Source organism: Panulirus ornatus, chromosome 2 (assembly GCF_036320965.1).
Source record: "Panulirus ornatus isolate Po-2019 chromosome 2, ASM3632096v1, whole genome shotgun sequence".
In the NCBI taxonomy this organism is placed as follows: domain Eukaryota; kingdom Metazoa; phylum Arthropoda; class Malacostraca; order Decapoda; family Palinuridae; genus Panulirus; species Panulirus ornatus.
This window is the reverse complement of record NC_092225.1, coordinates 14,991,737-15,015,862: the sequence shown is the minus strand read 5'-3', so window position 1 is coordinate 15,015,862 and position 24,126 is coordinate 14,991,737. Positions and strand designations below refer to the sequence as shown.

Sequence of the window (24,126 nt, the reverse complement as noted above, 5' to 3'; positions counted from 1 at the left end):
TTGTATCTTTCAGTTTTTCTCTTGTATTCTTAAACACATGGTGCACCCACGAGTTACGCCAAGATCCATGATTCAAACGTCGCTCTCTGTAAGAGTGTAAACATTTGCAGACGACGTGCTTGCTATCTGTTTTTCCGCAACTTAACAAAATTAGATCTAATTATTTTTCCCCCTGTTAAATTGTCATGTGTCATTATTGACTGCACATGAGGTTTGTCATTTATCTTCAGTCTATCTTCCATGAACGATAGTCATCGCCCGAGGAGGGCTACCATTCGATTGGTTTCTAAATTGCGATATGTCTAGCATGTACCTTAATTGGTACTATAGTCACACATCCTGCTTCTCTTTCTTAAACACCTACCCTTTACTCTTTTGTTAGATTTTCTTATATACCTCACTTATGATAAGAACAAGTGGAATTTGTATGTTGACATTTTAGCCGATTTTAGAAAACACAGGTTCCAGCTATTGAAGCCGATCATAATTTTGACCGGACTTAGTGCGCATGCGCAACACGATCTGAAACAAAACCAAATGAAGAATCAGCAAGCAATATACAACTTTCAAGTGTCTTATTAACATCATACGAGAAAAGCAACAATAACGTATATCTATTGTCGAGAGCAGCGAGGCAGAAGCACAGGGTTACTTGGTGACGTTTAGTAAATCCAAAGCATTCATCTGCGTTAAACAAATCAAATGACCGTTTTCATCAGCATTTACCTAAGGAACTGCAAGCATCAGCGATGATTGTTATTCGTTTACATAGAGACAAGAGCAGAGTTAATTATTTGTCCACCATTTGGTACGCTTACACTAATATCAGGAATCATTCGATGACTGTGGTCAATTGATTGGCTGGAGATATGCCAGATGTCACTAGTGCACTCAACTCGTAGCCTTGTATCTTAGCGTATTGCTACTCTTACAGGCAGACTTACTTTTGTGGAAGTATTTTTCCGTATTCATTACCGAACTAATGAAAGTTGCATATTTACATTTCGCGGGACGCCATTTGCCAGCTGATTTTACACGTGGTTTTGTTTTGAAACGTACCGCACATGCGCATGGAATCCAGTCAAATATCTGACCGGATTATTTAGTCTGCAGGCGAAAGAAAGATGCAGGATAGAGTACCAGTCCAACAGTGGACAGTTAAAAGAATCAGGGGTACCAGTCTATCAACAGACATCTTCTTTTGTTTTAGGCTGTAAAGAAACATAATTTAGTCAACCGTCTCTTTACAGTTGTGACTGTAAGAAATGGGGGCAAATACCATTGTTCACAGCCACAAGAAAACTACATCCAAAGCTTGGTGTTCCTATAGAAAAATAAATTGCTGTGAGCAATGGGATACAGAAAAAAAAATGTAATCTAGGACTCATACAAGATCTCTATTAATTGATTACTTAATCATTATTAGATAAACTAGCTTTCTTAACTGAACTCTTACATAATGAAAATACTAAATATATCTTTCGACAAAGAATCAATTTGGAACCCGAATTCTTTTACTTGTTCATGACAAGTAAAGTGCCTGTATATCAATTTCATTCAATCCTTGTTGAAATTATACCGAAGCCTTTCTCCAATGTGTTTATCTTTTTGATATATCTTCATTTACGCGTTACGGAGACAAATACTTATAGCAAAATATGTATATTGAGTTTTTATGAAACATGTATGGTACAGAAATATTTACATATCTAGAAATTAGTGTTTCAAGTTGGAGATTGTTTGTATTACTAACCGCTGTATATATGTTTATTTTGTTTCGATACACACACGCTTCGAGTTTTGATGGCCTATGGTAGTCGCCTAAAAATTACAATTTGACTGAGATTAGCTTCATCAAAATGGAAAATAAAGGTCTAAAGCGGACTCTCAGTGAGTCAGGTAAGTTAACAAGCCACCGCTAACAGTGTCATACCAGGTTCATGTCCTGGCTAGTCATTGGTCATGTAAGCTTATCGTGGCCTTCACGATGAAGGAAATAGAAAGAATACGAAAAATCTTGGTTCTTTTCTTATATCCTATTGTTGTGCTCTATATCTAAGAATCTAAATGTTGCCAACAGAACTTTAGCATAGTATATTATTAATGTACCTGTTCACTGGCGCAACTCTGGCCCATTTAGAATTTGAATGATAATTTGGAAATGTACTTCATTACGTATGTAACAGAATAAGCGTAGTTCATTTTTATTGGGATCAGTTCATGTATTGTATTTATTTTACTATTATAGATAAGCAGATAGTGCTAAGGGTTATGAGCATAAGAGAAAATAGGTGTTTGATTAATGTGAAACTTTGTGAAACCCCTTTAGAAAGTTATACAAATAATCAAAACCTCACTTAACCAAGTCTAGAAGCCGAAATAGTAAACTACCAGATTAGTGGTAAGTGATATTTTGCGAAGGTGTTGTTTAAATGGAAAACATGATGGTAAATAGTACTTTTTTGTGATGAAATGCAAGACTTTTGTGGTGAGGTTTCGAAGATCTTGAAAAATGTGTGGTTCATTGATGTTGACATAGGTGACACACTCGTAGAAATCATAGAAACTTTTGAGACCCTGATATCCTGAAAGAGTGGAAGGGAACATAAAGAGGGTGGGCAAGCTCGAGCTGAAAGAGTGAAAGGGAACATGAAGAGGGTGGGCAAGCTCGAGCTTTAGAATCTTCGATATTCTCCAATGGAAACATTGCATGATATACCAAAAAGGAGTTATGAATAGTTTTTTTTCTGCAACACTTTTCTCGATAATTGATTTGATAGAGGTGTATTATGAAAAGAAAAATGTGGGGCTTAATGAAAATTGATTAATGCAAAAACATGAAAGTAGTTTACATCTCCATAAACATGTATTGGTTCCCTGTATCCAAGTAAAGTATCATGAATTGTGAAAAGCACAATGTAAATTTCATTTCAGTGCTAGACATGGAATATGTGATCTGTTATTAGGTAGTAGTTGGTTGGCAGCCAATGACCAGGAAGGTACACCACCAGTACTACTTGCCAGGGTATTGGGAGGGTTAAGCGACATTTGCGTGGTGAGCTAGCACTTCAGTAGTTGTCAGGCTGCACTCCTCTGACCCAGGTAGTTGTCTTTTTTTTTCTGCGACACCCACACATAGACTACTGGCATTCTAGCCAAAAAACAGTCTTTTCTTGACACACATAACGCTTAACATACACAGCTCATTCTTCATAACTAAAGATTTTCCTGTGGTGAGTGCTTTGTGCTAGCCCTGCCTTTTGGCAAAAATTTAGGAGCAGTAGATTTAAGTAATAGTAGGAACATTAGGTAGAGGTAGTTAGTGGGAACCTAAGGTAGGAGCCTTTACAAATACTGCACAAGACTTGCCCTCTGCCAGTTGCCTGTTAAAGGTGAGGCACTAAAGGCTAAGAAGCAGCACTGGAGTTCTCTTGATAATTGAATGTTGTGGAGCCAGTGTGTGTGTATGAGTGGAGGTGGTATGAATGGAGACACTGATCCCAATTGAAGAATCATCTTAGTTTGTAAAGTGAAAAAGTAGGGAGCATTTTTATGAGGAAGGAGGTCCATGCTTCTCTCTAACACACTTAGCATGGGTTGAGGATGTGTAAGTGAAGTTGAAGAGGCTTATGTACCTGATCTACCTGATTTAATTGGGAATGGAATAATGGAAGTACAGATGCTCCCGACTTACAGCTTTTCAAATTTACAGAGGTGCAATATTCAACACTTTACTTTAAGATAGACTTTGTGTTAGATGATTTTGTCCAACTGTAGGCTAATGTAAGTGTTCTGAGTACATTCAGGGTATGCTAGGCTAAGCTGTGGTGTTTGGTAGGTTAGATGTACCGTATTAAATGTATTTTCGACTCACGATATTTTCAATTTACAATGGGTTTACCAGAATATAACCCACCATAAGTCGAGAAGCATCTGTAATTTGCACTTGGGAATGTAGTAATGATATTAGGTTTCACTTGAGAATGGTGTAATGATATTGGGTGGATATTGCTTTTAAGAATATGTCACACTATACTCACCAAGCTTATCAGTAATTAGTCCTTTCTGTTTGGTGGGATTTTTTTAAAATATAAATCATGCCTTGAATACTTTTTACAACTGTTTTGACAGATACATCATCATCAGAAGATGAGACTCCTAGTTTTTCATTGAAAGGATCTAGGCGGCATCCTCGCCTCAGCATAGATGTGGATGATAGAGAAATTTCAACAGAAAGTGAAAGTGAGGAAAATAACTTGAAAAATGGAAACAGCTCATCACAACAGAGTGACAGCAAAATTGGCTTGCCCAACAATAGCAGTTACAGCAGTTTTGCACAACGTATGATGGTAGGCATGCTGTGTATTCTCTCAGGAAGAACCATAGAGAGCTTCACTCATTTCAGGGAATACCCTGACTTCTTCTGTTATTGACATGCCTTCCCATTAATCTGACTAGAATGCATTTGTTTCACCACTATGCTGTTGAAATAAGAATGCTCAGCAGACCAATAAACAGAGGAAGTGGTATTGTTCTTTAAACCAGAATGTAGCATAAAGACCGAGTTTAGCCAGTTAGTGCACATTACGCCATGTTGTAAATTTAAATAGAGACTGATATACATTTATTTATACAGAAATTTCATTGCCTTCCATTAGGCTTGGCTCAACACACACTCAAGATCCCTGAGGTGAACTGTTCAGAAACCAAATGCATTCCTTTGAAATTCTCTACCAGTGCAACCTACCAGCCAGACTTACAACCTACCACCTCCAGAAGCCAGCTTCACTAGACATTACCTTTTACATACTAACACTACACATTACATGAAGTCTTCTGTGACTTCAAACCCATTCTGAAAACATTTCACCTCACACAGCAAAAATGATGTAAGAAAACAAGTTGGCCAGAATTTGCTCAGTTTATATCATCCAAGCTCCAAATCTTCTTAAATCATTTTGCATCCCTAGGCCATACAGTCACACTGCCAATGCTTTATCAGATCTGTCAACCAAGGCAGGATTTTTAAGTCTATACTTGGACATAGAAAACAATTTAACTCAAACTTCTCTCAAATAGATCTCAAAGCAGTTGAATGGTAGTACAAACCACCCCCTACAAGTTGTAAACCTCATAATGCAAGGAAACATTCAAAATCATTAACCATCAACAGATATCATCGAAGAAATTCATTCTAAAAGATCAGTCACCAACTTAACCACTCTAAAGTCCTTTCATTACACGGTGAACCATAAAACCAACAACACCCAACTGTGGTGAATAACATACCAGTAACCCAATCCAACATCATCCCTTCTCCCAAGGAGCAAACAGACATTCATGTGAAAAACTGCTCAAAAATTTGCCACAACCAACCACTACCCAAAACAAGACAGCCATGAAAAAATCGCCTTGAAACACCCTTACACCCACCCTTAACCTACTGAAACACAACTCACTTAAAGTCTTAACCTTTTTATTATGTTGTGCCACTGTTGTGGCTGGCCATAATAGAGTGCACCACACAATGACTGTGGACCTAAATCTTTGCATCCCCATTTGAATTCCCAGCTTACGTATGACTATATCTTATCCACAGATGTTGCCTAGAGCCTGAAATCACAGGTGGGAAGAATATCACACATCACAATCATCCATAACTGCATCATCATTGCAGGTTGAGAGATTTACTAAACAACTATTGTCAGTTTAACAGTAAAGAAACAGCTTCTCCAATATTATTGTTTATGTATTTGACAAAAATCGTTTTTTATTAATTTATATGAATATTGTCCTTTCAGTGTAAATGATATGAAAATAATACATAAAGATATAAATACTTTGCTTGCTTGTCTGTCATTGATACATCCTATCCCTAAGAAGGGTGACCATTCCAACCCCTCTAACTATCGTCCTGCTGCTTTGACTTCTACTATTTCCAAATTCTTTGAATCCCTTCTCACCTCCCATATCCTTAGACACTTCGAAAACCACAGTCTTCTCTCTGATCACCAGTATGACATCCATAAGGTAAGATCCAATGGTGATATTTTTTCTATCTCAATAATGTCTGGTCATCATCTGTGAAAGATTTTGTGTTACCCCTGACATATCCACAGCTTTTTGACAGGGTGTGGCATCAGGATCACATCTATAAGCTCCCTTCTTTTGGCTTCCCTCCCTCACTTTGCTCCTTCATATCTGTCTCTGAGGTTATTGATGGATCAGCTTCCTCCTTTTTCTGCATCAGTTGCAGTGTCCCTCAAGGTTCTGTCCTGTCCCCCTACACTTTTTCTCCTTTTTTCACCGATTTCTGCTGTTCCACAAATAATCAAATGCACTCATACGCTGATGACTTAGCACAGCATTCATCCTCAGCCTTCAATTCTGCTCCTTCTCTCACTCGATATGTATATCATATTGTCACAGCTTCCTCAATAATGTCAACTTGGAAAGGATATCTCATGAGGTTAGATGAAATCTAGTTAAATTTCATATCTCCAAGACCCACTTTCTACCCATCTTTCTATTGAAAACTCTTCACGACTCTCGTCTCACTTTTGACAATTCTGTACTTCCACCTCTTGACTCAATGAACATACTTGGTATTATTGTAACTTCCACTCTTTCTTGGAAACCCCACATTATGGGAATAGCTAAGTCTGCCTCTAAGAAACTAGGTATCTTGTTCAGATGTCGAAAATTCTTTTCTCCCGAATAGTTGCTCTGTTTATACAAAGGATTGATTCATTCTTGAGTGGAGTACTGCTTTCACATCTAGAGTGGTTCTAGCCCTGCATCCTTACCTGACAGAGTTGAGTCAAAAGCTGCCCAACTTATAAACTGTCCCAGGCTAAATTCCAAACTTGACCCTCTTGCCCTGCACTGCAATGTTGGTTCAATTTCCCTCTTCTATAGGTATTACTTTGGTTTTTGCTCCCGAGAGGTGGCTGCTTGTGTACTTCCACCACTAGCAAGACCATGCAATATTCAGCAAGCTGCTGAGTCACATGATTGCTGTGTGACCATTTGCAACTCAAGAGTGGGCCATTTTGATAACTGCTTCTATCTCTACACTTTGAAGCTTTGGAATTCTCTACCTTCTCATGTCTTTCCCAATCATTATGACCTAACACATTTTAAAAGAGGTTTTCCCTTCCTCCAAAATTTATAAATACTTTCCCTTGCCTTTTCTTTTTCCCTTTCATGGCGCTGCTATATTTCATTTAAGGCCTGACCATGATATGGACTTTTTTCCATGACTGGAGCTTTCACTATGAAAATGTATAGATTTGTAAATGATGTGTATGGGATGTGCAAAATCATGCTTTCAAAAACAAAACAAAAAAACATAAAGTATATAATGTGTTTAGGTGTATGCAAAATGAAATCACACCAAAAATATCCCATACTTGTCACATACTCAAGTAAATAAATAGTGAGGATCTATGCCAACATTCTACCTCATGTCATTTCATCTCCTTTCTACATCAACACAGGAAAGTATATTGCTTTTTGGGGCATTATTTTTTAATAGATATTCTGTAATTCCTTTTTGGACTGGGGAATACACAAAACAGAAACAATAAGCTGTGAAAGGGTTAAAGAACTTCTCTGCAACAGGGGTTGACAGCATATCAGACTCAAATGTAACTCTTTAGTCTAATTGCATTTCAAGTACTGTGCTTACAAATATCTTTGACACTCCTGGTTATACAACTAAATTCAAGGCATCTGGAAACTTTAGAACATAGGACCTATCTTAACACCCTCCAAACCACTCACACACAACCCCCACCCCCCAATACACCCCCCAATACACATGAATCAGTCAAGATTTTGCCATCGTCACCCATATGTAATGGCTTTAGGCCTAATCACTCAACTTCAACGCTGCATAAAAACTTTTTGTCATTGATTTCAACCAACTACAAACTCCCCACCTCCAACACAATTTCATTAGCAGTAGATATTGATAAAGCATTCAACATATCCATGTACAAAACATATTCCACACCATCCTCAGTAATAATGACAAAATATGGTTAGCTAATTACACAACTGACTGCCAAGCTAGAGTCATTCATGAAGGAGTTACCTCTAAAATCTTCAAGCTCTACAGTGGAGTTCCCTAAAAAGTATCTCTATCTCAAGCCTTCCTAAATCTCTTCATATTTGATCTCTTGTCACCTGTCACCTCTTTCTGACCACACTGTTAAAGTCTTTCCTTAAGGCAAATGACTTCACAGTCACATCACAGCTCCTTGACACTAGCCAGGCAACAGTTAACATGCACCATTGCACACATTCATAATAAGAGCACTGAATCACTCAAAAGAGAATGCTTATGTTTTCCCAGACATTTACCATTGCTCATCTTAACCTTGGCAGACATAAATCTGACCTGCTTCCTCCCAGACTGGACAGCTACTCCCACATGACAAACTTGACTTACCCAGTATTATGTATGATACATACTCCCCACACAACAAACATCAGCGCAAAGACTATAAACAAAATGAACACCCTCAAAACACTTCACGTTACTAGATTTGGACAAGAAAAAGAACCTTTCGTATCCTCCACAGACAGTTCATCCATTTTACTTTACACTACTCTTCACCTGCCTGGGCAACCTAGCTGCCAAAAGGGAATATAATACAGATAAAAACCACATGAAACAGCACTGAGCAATTCCTGGCTGCATAAGAACTGCAAATATTCACCATTTGCACAGTGAAACAAATATATTTTTGATACAACCTCATTAATATCTTTGCAAGAGCACTAGACTCACAACTTCCAACCCCCAAGTAGACATAAAAAGCTTTTTCCTTTTTCACACTTCAACATCTTACTACCTACAGATCCTACCATCCCCCAAACATGACACTGATGAAACATATATGCATCATAATGAAATGACAGTGTAGACACCAAGTGAGGTTCCTGTCATTCATTGATATGCACAATGAGTAAAGCCTGGCAAAGTTTTGCAAAATTTTAATGCCTTTTTGAGTCAACAAGTAACATTTCTGCACACATACACACACACACACACAGTCTGCTAGAGTTTTTTTGAAAAAATATACCAGAATTACATGTGAAACCTATGCTATACATATGAGTTTTAAAGTGAGCAAGTACTGCCAAACTTAAATGAGAACAAGAAAATATTTGGAATGAGATTATTGTACAAGAAAAACAAGAGACAAATGGGAACATTGGTTAAAGGGGCAAATGGGGAGGTGATAACAGATTGAGGTGAAGAGATGGAGTGAGTTCTTTGTATGTTTGTTAAATGTGTTTGTTAATAGATGGCAGATGTAGGTTGTTTGAGTTGGGGAGGTATGTGAAGTAAGGATTATGACAATTGGTTTGGTGAAAAGAGAATTTGGCAAAGCAGTTGTAGATGATGGTATTGCTGTTGAATTTCTTAAGAAAGGAGGTGACTTTGTTGATTAGTTAGTTAGGATTCTCATTGTATGTATGGATCATGGTAAGGTGCCTGAGGATGGGAGGAATGAATGTATAGTGCCACTGTATAGAGACACAAGGGACAAATGTTGAGTGTGCATGGAAAGTTGTATGGAAGGGTGGTGATTGACGTGGTGGTGGCATGCTCAGAGCATGCTTGTTCAAGAAATGATAAACAAGTATGAAAAAAAGGTGTTTATTTATTCAGTTATTTTTTGTTAATTTATTTATTCTTGCCAAGGCCTCCAAGGCTGTACTACCAGTAGCAGGGAAATGGTATATTCCTTAAGAAAGAGAAATTTTTTGATAAGACTTTGCTCCAAATGATACACCCTTGCTAGAGTTGAGGTGACTTTTCACTCCCAGTGTAAACTCATGCTGCCACTGTCCGATGACACCCAAGTCTTATTATCTTACTTGGTTCAGACACTCGGTACAGAAAGTCTTGTCCCCTTGAATGTGGTAGGCTTTGGCTTCTTTTTGTTGTTCAGTCACAGTCAGCACAGAGCTCACTAGCTACATTACTTCCAGGATCAGGGAAAGGGTGAATTTTCCCGAGGAGTGAGATGTTTTTTGATAAGATTGTACTCTCAGTGATACAGTCTTATGAAAGATGAATTTTCACACCCAGTGTAACCTCACATAGGCAGAGTCCGATAACACTCGTGTTATCTATGTACATGTTCACAAGTACTCAGTAAAGAAATCCTTGTCTCCTTGTATACAATAGGCTTTGGTCTATCACTAGTACATCTTTAATCTGTTTGTTTGTGTGTGCATTTTTTTTGCATAATTTGATTGATGGTCTTTGTATGTTTACACTTGTTGAATTGCTTTCCATAATTTTGAATATTAATAAGTGATACCTTTTCAGAAAAACATGGGTTACGAAGAAGGCAAAGGCTTGGGAAAATATGGCCAGGGTCTTGTAGCTCCAGTGGAGGCAAGCAAGCAGAGAGGACGCAGAGGTCTTGGTCTTCGGCTTAAAGGTCTTGAGGCATCAAGCAACTTGACATGGGATAGTAGTCAGGAGGTTAGTAAGGAAAAGATAGTAGTTTAAGTTAGAAGTTAATCATTTGGTGGTATTAGAAAGCATTGATGTTTAATTTGGCCTCAAAATTTGCAGTAACAAAAACTAATATAAAATTTTAATGATGGTTCTGTGCTAAACAGAACTAGAAAATATAAAGTAATGAAGATATAAGGAACCAGGGATTAGAGGTGTAACTTAGATTTTAATAAGTTTTTCTGCTTCTGACGGATAGGGTTTCATTTCAGTTGCTCACTATACTACTCAGTTCAGGATCTTGTCACTCCTTGTCTTAAAAGTATTTCTATGGGATTTGCCTGTGCATGTTATTCCTTTTAGAAGCTCATCCATTCCATAGACGGAGCTGTCCTTTTGTGGCAGCCCTATGAGGCAATCCAGCTTCACTCTTAAACAGTTTCTCAGAATATTTCCTTTACTAGTCAGAGTCAACTCTTAAAACTTATGGGACTCATAGAGTTTGAAAAGTGGATATATCCAGTGTTGATAGAGGTCAAGTGTGAAGGTAGATTTCTCAGCCACCCGTCAAGGAAAACTGTAGAGGAACTGCAAATGAATTCAATTCTTAAAGGATTGCATCATGAAATTGATATGAAAGGACTTTGTAGCTACAGCCTGTAATTACACTGGGTTTGATCTTTTTTTTTTTTTTCTGAGAAAAAGGGAATCAAACAAATAAAGATTAAGGTGGGATTTGTTATAAGAAAACACTTAAATCCTGAAGTACAAGTTCAATTGACCACAGTGCAAAGCATCCACCAAACCCTTCAGTAAGACAGCAAAACTTCAGATTGGGCTTAAGGACACTCTTTGACACATTGTGGTTCATGCCAGAATGAAGTTTATGGCATTCATTTTGGTACCCATGCCCCAGTGGGTGATGGCCTTTGACGTGTGAAACCCCTTAAATTAAAGGAGCAGATTAGACCTACAAGTTCTGAACACTTTTCAAAAATTGGGTGGTCTTGTATTCTTTACAAGTCCTGCTTAAATCCCAGTCGCAGTTGTATATGGCAAGGGATAGATGGGTGTTCTCAGGTAGTCCCCTTATTTGTCATCTCAGGAACAAAGATTTGGATCATGCATTTTTTGCATTAGCTGTAGAGTTTTACGTTAACCAGTTCATCTTTGTAGCAGTTCAGTTTTGCATTCTTGTACAATATTATGTAGAGGCTATAAATATTTTTCTGCAAGAACCAGAGATCTATTAAGAATGCTTCCCAAAGAATTCAAACATGTATATTAGCACATTTACATAGAGACTCTCCAAAACCCATGCTATAGTGAGGCCTACATTCTTCTCTGGCAGTGTGTGTTGATGCATCGTATCAGGGATAACGCTTTTATTCACTGAAGGGTTGAGTATAAAAGGAATTGTGGTATTATGATTTTCATCTTGAAGAATATCCTGAGTTAGGATGCAAAAATTATCATATGATGGAACATATTGTCATTCTTAGTAGCTTGATGGACAGAGGTTCTTGCAGATACCTTTTTTCTCACTGTAAACAAAAAATTTTGGCATTGTCCTCAGACCTTTTTTCTTAAAGATTTTATGTACGAGGAGTATGCAAGCTCTGCACAGATGTAAATATGATGCCAGCATTATTATCTTTAGGTATAGATGCTCTTGGCAGGATGTTTTCGTAGTATTGGCTACTTGGTGGATGTCTTTGCCACCAGTGCTGATTTGTTAATGCAAAGATATTTCTGTCCAGTTTTCTGTGCTTGGCTGGAATTATCACAGTAATCTTCAAGAAAACATTCTTCACAGACTATAGTTCTTTTGTGATTTGGTATCTTTGGTATGAACAGCCTTTGTGCTGGATACCTCAGTTTTTTTTTGCTTTTTTTTTCAGATAAGTTCAGCCTTTACTCTGGAACCTTACCTTAAAGCTCTTGGCTTTGCTTGGAGAGAAGAGATTTTTCAAACTAAAGAATGCACATTCTTGGAAGCAAACACCTGTTCCACATACCTATTTGACAATTTTATTCCACACAATGAGGTGCCTGAGATTTATAAGAGAGAGGCCATTGATATGATGGTGGCATGGAAGAACATCTGCTTAGGGAGAAGCAGTGTTGCTTTATAACTGTATTTTTTAGATACATAAAAGATGCAGATCAGAATTTTATGCTGCCTGTTTTAATATTAATACTTCCATGAGAACTGATTAATTACTCTTTAAGGATCAGGTTAAAGATGAAGCCATCAGATACAAGAAATGTTCAGAACTATCATAATCAAAGGTCATACCATCAAGCTCAAGGTTTGTGTTGTTTTGCTTAAAAGGTTAATTGTAATTTTTCATTGTCAAGAAAAATTTTCTGCAGAAACCTATATCATAGCAATATTTCACATGATTTTCAGCATGTTGAAGCTGAGGAAGAGGTATCTTGGCTACCACACAACCCAGATCCACCACCTGATCTAGATATCCTTCTGTCTTGGTCCCAAGATGGTGAAAAGAAGCTCGATATATCTGATGAAACTAACTTCTGTGAACAAAAAATTCTTGAGGGTGTTCTCAATGCAAAAGTATGTGTAGGATTTAGTTTTCCATGTAACCTTACTTAGTCAGTCTTAGAGTAATTTTCTGCATTATGATTTCAAACTAAAATCATCATTTAGAATTATTATATTAAAATAGAGATTTATGTACTTCTGTTTGTGTCAGTTTTTAGTTCATGAGCATAAACATTTCTACCTTATGTGATCTTATAATGATATTTAGTACATTTGAGCTGTAGTCTCAGAAGTGAGCTGCAGTGATCTGTTACTGTTTGTGTGTTTATGTTTGCTTAACATGTATTATGTATTATACTTTGTCGCTGTCTCCCATGCTAGCGAGGTAGCGCAAGGAAACAGATGAAAGAATGGCCCAACCCACCCACACACACATGTATATACATACACGTCCACACGCCCATATACATACCTATACATTTCTGCGTATACATATATATACAGTCACAGACATATACATATATACACGCACATAATTCATACTTGCTGCCTTTATTCATTCCCGTCGCCACCCCTCCACACATGGAATGACAACCCCCCTCCCCCGCATGTGCGCGAGGTAGCACTAGAAAAAGACAACAAAGGTCACATTCATTCACACTCCGTCTCTAGCTGTCATGTATAATGCACCAAAACCACAGCTCCCTTTCCACATCCAGGCCCCACAAAACTTTCCATGGTTTACCCCAGACGCTTCACATGCCCTGGTTTAATCCATTGACAGCACGTTGACCCTGGTATACCACATTGTTTCAATTCACTTTATTCCTTACACGCCTTTCAGCCTCCTGCATGTTCAGGCCCTGATCACTCACAATCTTTTTCACTCCATCCTTCCACCTCCAATTTGGTCTCCCACTTCTCCTCGTTCCTTCTACCTCTGACATATATATCCTCTTTGTCAATCTTTCCTCACTTATTCTCTCCATGTGACCAAACCATTTCAAAACACCCTCTTCTGCTCTCTCAACCACACTCTCTTTATTACCACACATCTCTCTTAACCTTTCATTACTTACTCTATCAAACCACCCCACACCACATATTGTCCTCAAACATCTCATTTCCATCACATCCCCCCTCCTCCGCACAATCCTATCTATCACCCATGCCTCACAACCATATGACATTGTTGGAACCACTGTTCCTTCAGACTCCCATTTTTGCTTTCAGAGATAATGTTCTTGCCTTCCACACATTCTTCAAGGCTCCCAGAACCTTCGCCCCCTCCCCCACCCAGTGACTCACTTCCGCTTCCATGGTTCCATCCGCTGCCAAATCCACTCCCAGATGTCTAAAACACTTCACTTCCTCCAGTTTTTCTCCATTCAAACTTACCTCCCAATTGACTTGTCCCTCAACCCTACTGAACCTAATAACCTTGCTCTTAATCACATTTACTCTCAGCTTTCTTTCACACACTTTACCAAATTCAGTCACCAACTTCTGCAGTTTCTCACATGAATCAGCCACCAGCGCTGTATCATCAGCGAACAACTGACTCACAACTCAAGCCCTCTCATCCCCAACAGACTGCGTACTTGCCCCTCTCTCCACAACTCTTGCATTCACTTCCCTAACAACCCCATCCATAAACAAATTAAACAACCATGGAGACATCATGCATCCCTGCTGCAAACCAACATTCAGTGGGAACCAATCATTTTCCTCTCTTCCTACTCGTACACATGTCTTACATCCTCAATAAAAGCTTTTCACTGCTAGCATTTTACCTTCCACACCATATACTCTTAATACCTTCCACAGAGCATCTCTATCAACTCTATCATATGCCTTCTCAAGATCCATAAATGCTACATACAAATCCATCTGCTTTTCTAAGTATTTCTCACATACATTCTTCAAAGCAAACACCTGATCCACACATCCTCTACCACTTCTGAAACCACACTGCTCATCCCGAATCTGATGCTCTGTGCATGCTTTGGCCCTCTCAATCAATAGATATATTTATTTATTTATTTATTTATTGTTTGGGCATATGGAGAGAATGAGTGAGGAAAGATTGACCAAGAGGATATATGTGTCGGAGGTGGAGGGAACGAGGAGAAGTGGGAGACCAAATTGGAGGTGGAAAGATGGAGTGAAAAAGATTTTGAGTGATCGGGGCCTGAACATGCAGGAGGGTGAATGGCGGGCAAGGAATAGAGTGAATTGGATCGATGTGGTATACCAGGGCTGACGTGCTGTCAGTGGATTGAATCAGGGCATGTGAAGCGTCTGGGGTAAACCATGGAAAGTTGTGTGGGGCCTGGATGTGGAAAGGGAGCTGTGGTTTCGGGCATTATTGCATGACAGCTAGAGACTGAGTGTGAACGAATGGGGCCTTTGTTGTCTTTTCCTAGCGCTACCTCGCACACATGAGGGGGGAGGGGGATGGTATTCCATGTGTGGCGAGGTGACGATGGGAATGAATAAAGGCAGACAATGTGAATTGTGTGCATGGGTATATATGTATGTGTCTGTGTGTGTATATATATGTGTACATTGAGATGTATAGGTATGTATATTTACGTGTGTGGACGTGTATGTATATACATGTGTATGGAGGTGGGTTGGGACATTTCTTTCGTCTGTTTCCTTGCGCTACCTCGCAAACGCGGGAGACAGCGACAAAGCAAAATAAATAAATAAATAATTTATTGTACTTCATTGCCATTTCCTGCATTACATATCATACTGTCATTAATTTTGTTTCTAAAAACTTTTCATTGATCTGTATTGTTTTATTCTTTACAGACTGTATTTGATCAGCTTGATGGCAGGGAGCTACAAAGAAGTCGATCACGTTGTAATCCATTCGAAACACTGGGAAAATTGTTTTTCCAAAACAGAGCAGCTCTGAAAATGGCCAACATGGATGCAGTTTTTGATTTTATGTTTACACGGCCAACGAATGAAACTGGGGTAAATATTTTGACATAGCTCATATCCCCTATCCCTAAGGATAGGGGAGAAAGATTACTTCCCACATATTCCCTGCGTGCCATAGAAGGCGACTAAATGGGGAGGGAGCAGGGGCACTGGAAATCCTCCCCTCCTGTTTTTACTTTTCTGAAAGAGGGTACAGAGAAGGGGGCCAAATGCAAACTTTCTCTCTAAGGCTCAGTCTTCTGTTCTTAACGCTACTGCATGAAATGGTGAATATGTATGGAAAAAAAAAAGCTCATGGTAGCAATAGGTTTGAAAACAGTAGTTTGAAGAAATGGTGATAGTTATCAAGAAAAGTACCATTGAAAAGAGGAGAGGTGAGAGAAAGGGAGACAAAATTGAGAGATAGAGTGGAACAGAGAGAGAGGAAGGGTAGAAGACAGAAGTTGTAGGGTACTGATATGGAGAGAGAAAAGTTTATGAAAAGAGAGAAAGAGCATCCTGATTAAACTGGTGAGTAAAATGAAAATTAACATGATTCTTATTTCAGTTTTCAGTCATGGTATTTGCAAAGTACTCTTCTGTACATGTGTGAAAACTTTCCCTCAGTTCATTAGCCCATTGTCACTGGTTACCTGTATGTCTTAAATTGTCTCTTTATTGAAATTCCCAAAGATTTATAGGATCTTAAAAATTTCTGTTAAGTCATGAAGAAGCTTTTGCTTCCATCCTGAGAAGAGTATAAGATTAATATTACTTTAATCTGTTATCATATGGATTGATTCTTTGTACAAGTGTTATTGTTGATGCCCTATTCTGGACTTGGCCTGACTTTGTCCTTTTTTTTATTTGGATTGCAGAACTCTACCTAATGTTCAGTATGTGATCTTACAAGAAAGTTGTTGAGGGTTGCTGTGGAGGGTGATCTTTTGTTTTTTGTTCGTAACTTTCAGATTATTACTAATAACTACAAGATCCCTCAGTTTTGAGACTTAGCAAATTCAGGCTCTTGAGGCCTTCCTCTATTCACTCCTGCAGATGATTTACCATACACTCCCTCACCACAACTATACCTTCCCACACTGGCCACCACACCCTCCTTCCTCAGCTACCACACCCTACCACACCACCACCATGCCCTATGCCACTTCTCCCTTTCTCCCTAGCTACCACACCCTCTCTCACCACAACCATCCTCTTTCATCTAGGACTCAACACCTTCACATTCACCCTTCCTGGTCACCACACCTTCCCATACCACTTCCACTGTCTCCCACCCAGTCTACCATACTCACCTTCACCTCCTCACCCTGAATGGCAGATAACATTCTTAATTGCTTCCAAGCACTCACCCAGCAATTATCCATCTACTTTTCATACTTCCCATATTGCCAGCACAACCTTCCCGCTCAGTAATGAAATATTTTCTTGAAAATATTTCATCCCAGTGACCAGTAGTTTCTCTCCTGCCAAGGAAAGTAATTTATTATGAATTTATTATGGACAACTATTTATGGAGGTTGGGTGTGCATGTGACAACTTTCTCAACGTGTTTACAACTGTGTATGTAGGTTAGTTGTCATGTGCCTGGCAACTTCCTTGCTATGCCTACAGAAGACAGATGGACAGACAGACAAGAATGCATTATTATGGTATAGATAAGCCCTTATCCAGACTTCCTATATTTGTGTTTTTTATTTTCATATACAGAACATATAACTTTACGTATGCATACATTGAATTTCTTTAACCTCATCTTTGAACTTGGTTGACTGTTTACATTGCTCATTTTGGATAATTCCGAAATCATTTTTTTAGTGTCCCTATGTGCTGTTTTTATATCTGCAACAAATTTAGAAACTTTTATTAGTTCGACTTAATTCTAGATCGTTTTATACATCATGAAAAGAGCCCGTTTGATGTTAGTAAATCTCTCACTTATCCAAGTGCATGTTTCAGTAATCCTGCTGTACCACCAGACACATCTCTGTCTGTCTATATCTCTGACACGGCACGTGAGTCTCCATAACTAGAGAGCTCTGGTGCTGCTTCGTAACGTTTACAGCTTCTCCCTTAACAGGCTACTGGCAGAGGGCAACTGTAGCACAGTGTTTCCAGGTGCCCTACCTAATGTTCATATTGATTATTACCTAATGTGTCTACTTAGTGTTCTTGTCAAATGTTCCAACCTACTACTTCAACGTAATGTTCCTAAATGTTCCTGCCTCCTACATTTACTTAATGTGTATACCAGATGTTCTTACCTACTACTTCTGTCTCTTTCACCATGATATCCACTCATTGTTTTGAAATATATTCTCTCCTCTTACTAGATAAATCCTTTGTTACAGTCATGTGACATACTTTTCTTCTTCATTTACCCCCTTTTAGAAAAGTTTGTTTGTATCCTTTAAATTCTCATTCATTTTGTCCAAAGAGTTTCATTTGATTTCCTTTTATTCATGTGTATCAACATCTTAACTTTTCTTTTCATTACTTTATATTCTGCACTCTTTGCCCACCATTTCTTTTTCCATTCAAAAATATTAAACTTCTTAACTCTTTTTCTCCACCACTGACTTCCTGAAATCTTTATACCACTATACTCTGGCTCTCTTTCCACAAACTGTACATGCAGTGTCACACAGTTCCACAGCAGCCTTTAGTAATGTAAACTTAAGCTGACTTCACATCACCTCACCTCACCTTGTACTACTTTGGATTCTCCCAGCTTTTCATTAAACTTTTCTTGAAAGATATGCTTTACACATTCATTCTTTAGCATTTATGCTTTATCTCTCTCATCTTTTCACTCTTATATATAGTCCTGCACCATTTACAATGGAAGGCTAAGCCTCATTTTACATAGTCATAGTATTTGGAAGCCATCCTAACCTACTAGACAGCTCATCTTCATGCTTCCTGTTGTATTTCATACCAGAGGCAAGTGGACTGTTTACTTATCTATTCTGTGACAGCTGCGTAGTGAGCGAACACTTAAGTGGTTGTCAAGTTCATTCCTCCGACCCAGGTAGCTGTCTTTTCTTTCATCCTCATCCACATGTGGACTCCTGGCATTTTGTCCACAAACATACAATCTCTTCTTGTCATACATAAGATTTGACAGCACTTAACTAACATGGCTCTTTCTTCATAACTTTAGATTTTCCTCTAATGAGCACTATGCACTAGCCCTGCCTATTGGCAAAAAAAGTAGGAGCAGTAGATAATAGTAGTGGATAGGAACAGTTAGGCAGGAACATTAGGTAGAAACAATAGGTAGAAGAAGTAGGTAGGAACATTAGTCAGGAGCATTAGGTAGAAATAGTCGGTAGGAACATAAGATAGGAGCCTCTGCAAACACTAAGACTAAAGTTGCCCTCTGCCATTGGCCTGTTAAGGGTAAGGCACTAAAGGCTAAGAAACACCGCTGGAGCTCACTAGTTGTGGGACTATTTCTGTGGCCACCCCCTTGAGAGAGTTCCAGGTGGGAACAGACATCAGATATATGGATAGATAGATAGCCTACTCTCTCCTATGTTTGTACAATGTGTATTTATGAACATAAATGTTTAAGGTATGTAATTGTACTACATATGCATGTTGATGCATACAACACAGGTATTTTTTTTCCACTTTCATGTACATTTGTGACCCTAAAGCCACCTGTTATTCCATCACATAGTTTCTGTCCTGAATCTGCATTCACTGTTATTTTTCAAGATCTCTCTGAAAGGCATTCTTTACCTCCTCTTCACTGTCATTACATGGTACACTTGAACTTTGAAACTGATAATCATGCACTGACACGCTTTCATTCAAACGTCTTTCCAAAGCACTTATCTTCAGGTACCTGTGCCATACCTTCTCTTACATACCAATTACACCATTATGTGGCTTGGTTTCACTCCCTTCATTCCATTTCACTCCGTGGTTTCACTTCCAGCTTTGTCACACGTATACCTGATACGTCCAAGTTTCCCCCCCTAAAAGTGTCAACAATTTCCATCCTTCTACATGAGATATTTATACCTTTCACATTCCAATTTATCTATACAGATCTACATCTCTTGCTTAAAGTTCCATGTACATGGTTTCATCTCAAACCACTGGTTAGGTGTTGCAGGGCTTGATCTAGGGCCTCTATCTATTCTTGGTGTCTGTATATGACCTGCCTTATATATTGGACTCTTACCTGACCATGTTTGCAGATGATGCCAAAGTTGCAAGTGAAATGAGGTAAGGAATGACAATGAGTCTGTGATTATATCAGCTTTCAGAGGGACCTGAACAGACTTTGTGAAAACATTAAATATTAAACGTTTATCAGATTAGCTTTGGAGTTTGTACAGATTCCCCTGTAAACTAATGCAACCATTGTCATTCTTTATCTCTGTTTGGACTTTTGAGCTAATTAATACATAGCTAACATTTATATTTATATTTATTTTATTATACTTTGTCGCTGTCTCCCGCGTTTGCGAGGTAGCGCAAGGAAACAGACGAAAGAAATGGCCCAACCCACCCCCATACACATGTATATACATACGTCCACACACGCAAATATACATACCTACCCAGCTTTCCATGGTTTACCCCAGACGCTTCACATGCCCTGCTTCAATCCACTGACAGCACGTCAACCCCGGTATACCACATCGCTCCAATTCACTCTATTCCTTGCCCTCCTTTCACCCTCCTGCATGTTCAGGCCCCGATCACACAAAATCTTTTTCACTCCATCTTTCCACCTCCAATTTGGTCTCCCACTTCTCCTCGTTCCCTCCACCTCCGACACATATATCCTCTTGGTCAATCTTTCCTCACTCATCCTCTCCATGTGCCCAAACCACTTCAAAACACCCTCTTCTGCTCTCTCAACCACGCTCTTTTTATTTCCACACATCTCTCTTACCCTTACGTTACTCACTCGATCAAACCACCTCACACCACACATTGTCCTCAAACATCTCATTTCCAGCACATCCATCCTCCTGCGCACAACTCTATCCATAGCCCACGCCTTGCAACCATACAACATTGTTGGAACCACTATTCCTTCAAACATACCCATTTTTGCTTTCCGAGATAATGTTCTCGACTTCCACACATTCTTCAAGGCCCCCAGGATTTTCGCCCCCTCCCCCACCCTATGATCCACTTCCGCTTCCATGGTTCCATCCGCTGCCAGATCCACTCCCAGATATCTAAAACACTTCACTTCCTCCAGTTTTTCTCCATTCAAACTCACCTCCCAGTTGACTTGACCCTCAACCCTACTGTACCTAATAACCTTGCTCTTATTCACATTTACTCTTAACTTTCTTCTTCCACACACTTTTCCAAACTCAGTCACCAGCTTCTGCAGTTTCTCACATGAATCAGCCACCAGCGCTGTATCATCAGCGAACAACAACTGACTCACTTCCCAAGCTCTCTCATCCCCAACAGACTTCATACTTGCCCCTCTTTCCAAAACTCTTGCATTTACCTCCCTAACAACCCCATCCATAAACAAATTAAACAACCATGGAGACATCACACACCCCTGCCGCAAACCTACATTCACTGAGAACCAATCACTTTCCTCTCTTTCTACACGTACACATGCCTTACATCCTCGATAAAAACTTTTCACTGCTTCTAACAACTTTCCTCCCACACCATATATTCTTAATACCTTCCACAGAGCATCTCTATCAACTCTATCTGCTATACCACTGCATAAAAAGTACCCTTGAGAAAGATTTTGCCTGAGGCAGGTCTAGTGCTTAGCACTCCCTGAAGCATCTTGTTGAATTCAATAAACTAGTGCTTAGCACTCCCTGGAGCATCTTGCTGAATTCAAAATGTTTCTTGTCTTCTTCAGCTACACTCCAAAACACTAATATATTCAGCCCTTTATCCAATTTTCTTTCTAAGATTTTGTGAGTTTTCTCTCTTATAGAACATTATTAGTACAGTATAGTCTGCATTTTTGTGCTTTTGATATGTAATACAATTCTTTTTATACCATGTTACTTATTGTTAACATACAACTAGATGCACCTAATTAAACCAGCACATATGCCAGTTGACTTAGATGTCCTAGAACATTTTCTCTTGAGTGACATCCCACGAGTTGTTGGAACATTCACTGGGAAAGCAGTTTTTTCGGAGTGTCCATTCACTTGGTTAAGCTACAAAGTAAATGAGTGACCTTTTAGGAAAAGAAGCTCCTTCCCATAGAAAGATGTTTTGAGAGAAATTCTGCAGTTCTCTGCTAGGACCCAGAATGGTAGTTCAAGAAATATCTACTAGACCTATGCCTTGGAGAGCCCTGATGAATATACTGATAGACAGACTCATGCTTCAGATCCTAGCTAGTGTTACCTTTCTTCAGATCACATCAGAGCAGAGTTATGGGCAAATATCCAATTCTTTGAGATATCAGTAGGAAGGAATTAACAGACTATATTCCTTTCCTGGCAGTCTCAAAGGCTCAGTTTATTCAAGCCTTTTTACCTTGAGTTTATAACGTTTGGGCAGGTGCATTGACAGTGTCAAGTTCTTGCGCCAACAGGTCTAAAGCAGATGCTAACAATCAACAAAGAAGTGATGGTTCAGTTGATGCATGAGTCCCAGCATTAGCCAAGATGGTAATATCATAGGTCTGTGTGGTCACTAACTGACTAGTGAGTTCTGGTAATGAACATCTGTGTGGCCCTATTATTAAGGTTGAAAGGGGACAGGGAATTTTAGTGAATTCTCTCCATTTGGGGGCTTATACGATTCTGACCCCTTGTGAGCCTTGTATAAACTGCACTTGCTCAAGGTGTTTGTGGTGTTCCTCTTGTGGAGAGATAGCTTCTCCATACTCAAAACCTATTTTTTTTTTTTCCGTGCTAACACAATATGAATGGTGATTTGCATGTATATGGGTAGCATTCAAAGGCTGTCTGACATGAATTTAATTTTTTTTTTTTTTTTTTTTTTTTTTTTTTTTTTTTTCCTCCAGGAACCACAAGTTGGGCCAGACGACTTGCTGTATTTTGCTGATGTGTGTGCAGCTCCTGGAGGTTTTTCAGAATATGTATTGTGGCGCCGAAAAACAGATTCTCATGGTTTTTGTGATGCAAAAGGATTTGGTTTTACCTTACAAGCAAATGACTTCAAGCTTCATGACTTTTTTGCTGCACCTGCTGAGTTCTTTGAACCTCATTATGGTGAGTTACAGAATTATTGTTTGGTGTATGAAACATAGCATTAGGTAGAATTTAGGTGCTAGGAACATTGGGTTGGAGCCCCTGGAAACTCTGCATTTGAGTTGCCTTTTCCAGTTGCCTGTTAAGGATGAGACACTAAAGGCTAAGAAACAGGACATGAGTTCACCATTTAGGAGATTCTTTTGCCATGGCCACCCCCTTGAGGGAGTTCCTCGAGGGAACAGGCAGATTCTTTTGCCATGTCCACCCCCTTGAGGGAGTTCCTGGAGGGTACAGGCATTAGAGCTACAGATAGAAAGATTAAGAAAAAGGAACTTGACACTAAGCTTGTTCCATGCTGAGACAATCTTTAGCACACCAGACTTATGGAATATGCCAAATTGACTCACAGTGAAAATTTGACAGAATTTTCTGTCTGTGTCTTAGATGTCGCTTCCCTTTGGGAACTCCCTAATAATAGAACTTTGAAGATAAGAAATGTATATTTTCATAAGAATTATACAAGAATGATATTGCTGTGCACTAAATAGATGGAAAAAGGTAATTTTCAGAGATTGCTGTTAGCCTGCTTTTCTTGTATATAAAAATTAAACGTTTCATGTATTATGTAGATGTACATCTTATACATGAGAGTATTGGAATACACTGTTGGATACAATTTTTCAGTAAAACTTGAATGACAAATATTTTACAGATATCGTCAAAGTGAATGATATTATGTAATTCCCCTATGCTTCTTTACAGTAACACTTTCTTTATTTGATTAATGCATTCATATGTAAGAGTCTGTAAACAGAAATGTCATTGTAACTGCATGTTATTTATTGACATTGTATGACTCTTAAGTAAGTATTGTACACCAGCCTTTCATCATCTTGAAAACATAGATAGTGTAATCATTGTTTTTTAAAACGGCAAGATGAAATTATTGTTTTGGTTTGTTCAGTATGTAGAATGCACTGGAGCTATCTTCTGTC

General features: G+C 38.8%; 1 protein-coding gene across 1 annotated transcript in view; it reads left to right on the top strand.

Annotated features, from left to right (window-relative positions):
• The first annotated feature begins 1,741 nt into the window (after positions 1-1,741).
• The window catches only part of Cmtr1 (Cap methyltransferase 1), a 75,999-nt gene continuing 53,614 nt past the window's right edge, over positions 1,742-24,126 (top strand). The window contains exons 1-6 of the mRNA XM_071670255.1: positions 1,742-1,899; positions 4,132-4,349; positions 10,352-10,510; positions 12,897-13,064; positions 15,813-15,980; positions 22,942-23,149. Coding sequence (XP_071526356.1) covers positions 1,860-1,899; positions 4,132-4,349; positions 10,352-10,510; positions 12,897-13,064; positions 15,813-15,980; positions 22,942-23,149 — 961 coding nt within the window. The 5' untranslated portion in view covers positions 1,742-1,859. The remainder of the gene's footprint in view (positions 1,900-4,131; positions 4,350-10,351; positions 10,511-12,896; positions 13,065-15,812; positions 15,981-22,941; positions 23,150-24,126) is intronic.